The 2127-nt window shown below is 45.4% G+C and overlaps 1 protein-coding gene across 1 annotated transcript; it reads left to right on the top strand.

The window, feature by feature from the left end:
- Positions 1 to 608: 608 nt before the first annotated feature.
- Positions 609 to 1641, top strand: LOC100278115 (uncharacterized). The gene is made up of 2 exons (NM_001151497.2): positions 609 to 769; positions 1083 to 1641. The coding sequence occupies exons 1-2, from the start codon at positions 685 to 687 to the stop codon at positions 1316 to 1318; spliced, it is 321 nt and encodes a 106-aa protein (NP_001144969.2). The 5' UTR covers positions 609 to 684; the 3' UTR covers positions 1319 to 1641.
- The last annotated feature ends 486 nt before the right edge of the window (positions 1642 to 2127 follow it).

A 2127-nucleotide genomic window follows, 5' to 3' on the forward strand; every position in this document is an offset into this window, starting at 1 on the left:
TAGGGATTGGAGCTTCGGATTGATTCCTAGCCGGATTACTTCTCTAATTTATATAGATTTTGATGAGCTGGAACAAATCCGGTTTTATTCCTGTACAAGCGAACGGGCCCTAAGAGAAATTAGTTTATTTTTCCTTTGAAAAATACGAATTCCTTGAAAGAAATAGAGTTACCAAACTAGTCCCAAATGTTTTAGTAAAACCAACGGCGAAAAACACGGTATTAGCGGGAATAATTACTGCAGCAGCGTAAGGCGACGCATCTGATGAGTTGTATTTGTACTGTATCTGTATTTATAAGCATACCTTTACCAGCTCTGGAAAGGAGTGACCTGATGCAATGCACTCGACTGGATCGTGTACAGGTAACTCAGGGCTGTCTGCGTGTGTATATAGTAATTGAGTTGAAATTTACATGCAGAGTATATATCTCCTTCGATGGCAAGATTAATTACTGCGATCCCGGTTGAACCGTTCGTAGGTGCATGCGCTAGAGCTGTCATACAGCACGCATCTCCCTCCATGTACAGCACGCATCTCCCTCCATGTACAGCTAGATCGTGCGGTCTAGGCATTGACTATATAACACGAAAGAGTTGTGCTGCTACATGCAATCAAACGTCCTACGGAGAACAAGTCGTCGATCGACAGCCGTGCTCGTACGTCGTAGGCGGCGGCATCGGGGCATGGACAGGTGCGGCGGCGGCGCCATGGCGTCGTACCTGGTGGCAGTCGTCCTGCTCGTTGCGCTCTTCGCGTCCTCTGCAAAATGCAAGTGTACATTCATCGTCTATGCCCTCGATCGATCCTCATCAAGCTGTTGGTTGGGTTTAAAAAGTCATCATCATACCTTCTGAAACAGATCTATGGTTGTGATTTTTTTTACAGGTTGTTTGTCTCATGTTGAGTTCGAGCAAGATGTGTTATTAGTAGATTTAATCTGTAGTTAGTCGTTGCATTGTACTCCCTCCGTTCTTTTTTTTTATTTGTCGTAGTTCAAAAATGAGCTAGCTTGTTTTCTTTTGGGCCGCTTGTTTATTCAATGGTAACGAATGGACATACGAACTAATAACGTTTGTAGCAGCAGGTCGTCCTGAGCCACTCGACGGCGGCGGCAACGTTAACGGCAATGGCACGGCGCCGCCAGTCAACGGCGGCGGCCCCGGCCCCGGCCCCGGCGCCGTACTGAAGCTGCAGTTCTGCATCCAGAGGAACTGCGTGTACGAAGGCCGTGGCAACGCCCCGTGCTTCTGCTGCGGGGCCTTGAAGCCCAACCAGTGCTACGAAACGAGGGACCGGTGCAGCGGCAACTGCGTGTAGCGGTGTAGCCGCGCCGCCGCCGGCGAGGGCGAGCGATGGGAGATCGATCGATCGGTCCATCGATCTCAGCCGCCGCCGCCGCCATCGAATGGCTAAACAACGAACTGCGTGTTTTTTTTTGTTTTTCTGTCTTGAAGAAGAACCTTGGTAAATTGCGCTGTTATAGTGCTATATATGATCTTCTCTGATGTACAAGCACCCTTGCGTTCAACAATCAAATGATATCATGCATGCCGATGTTGCGATTGGGAAAATCGTCATGCACTAGTGTTTTGCCCTCGCTTGATGCATGCGCTGTCGTCGATCTAGAGTGAATCAGGGGAGAGTGTGCAGATAGATGTCTTAAGGGTGCATACTAATGATTTATAGGTGATGTATTATGTATACTAGGAACGTGTCCGTGCGATGCCACGGAATACAAATTACGACCCTCCGATGGACTTAGGGCCCTGACGACGTGCGGCGTGAGTACAATAGTGACGGCAAAATATGTGATTATTAAACATAGATACAGAACGATATAAATATGTCTACCCAAATAGATTGAAATGGAATCACACAAATAATTTATAAAGAGTAAATATATAATGCTTAATCATAAGTAAATATGTTGACACCTTGTACACTAATATAATCTTTTTTAACAATATTGTTAACTCTCTGTTGGATATTTGCCGGGATGGCATATCTGCACGAATTTTTCTCGTAACTTAACAGTTCGATAATAAAGTTCCTCCGAAGAATCTTTGCATCCTACACATAAGACATATAAGAGAACAAAACGATATTTTTTATTATTTAATTGGAAT

This window comes from Zea mays, chromosome 9, assembly GCF_902167145.1.
Source record: "Zea mays cultivar B73 chromosome 9, Zm-B73-REFERENCE-NAM-5.0, whole genome shotgun sequence".
NCBI classification, from domain to species: domain Eukaryota; kingdom Viridiplantae; phylum Streptophyta; class Magnoliopsida; order Poales; family Poaceae; genus Zea; species Zea mays.

Excerpts from the sequence above, each read along its gene's own strand:
- LOC100278115 (NM_001151497.2), top strand. The coding sequence starts at position 685 with ATGGACAGGTGCGGCGGCGGCGCCATGGCGTCGTACCTGGTGGCAGTC. Across the intron at positions 770-1,082 it reads CTTCGCGTCCTCTGCAAAAT|CAGGTCGTCCTGAGCCACTC; the intron begins GCAAGTGTACAT and ends CGTTTGTAGCAG.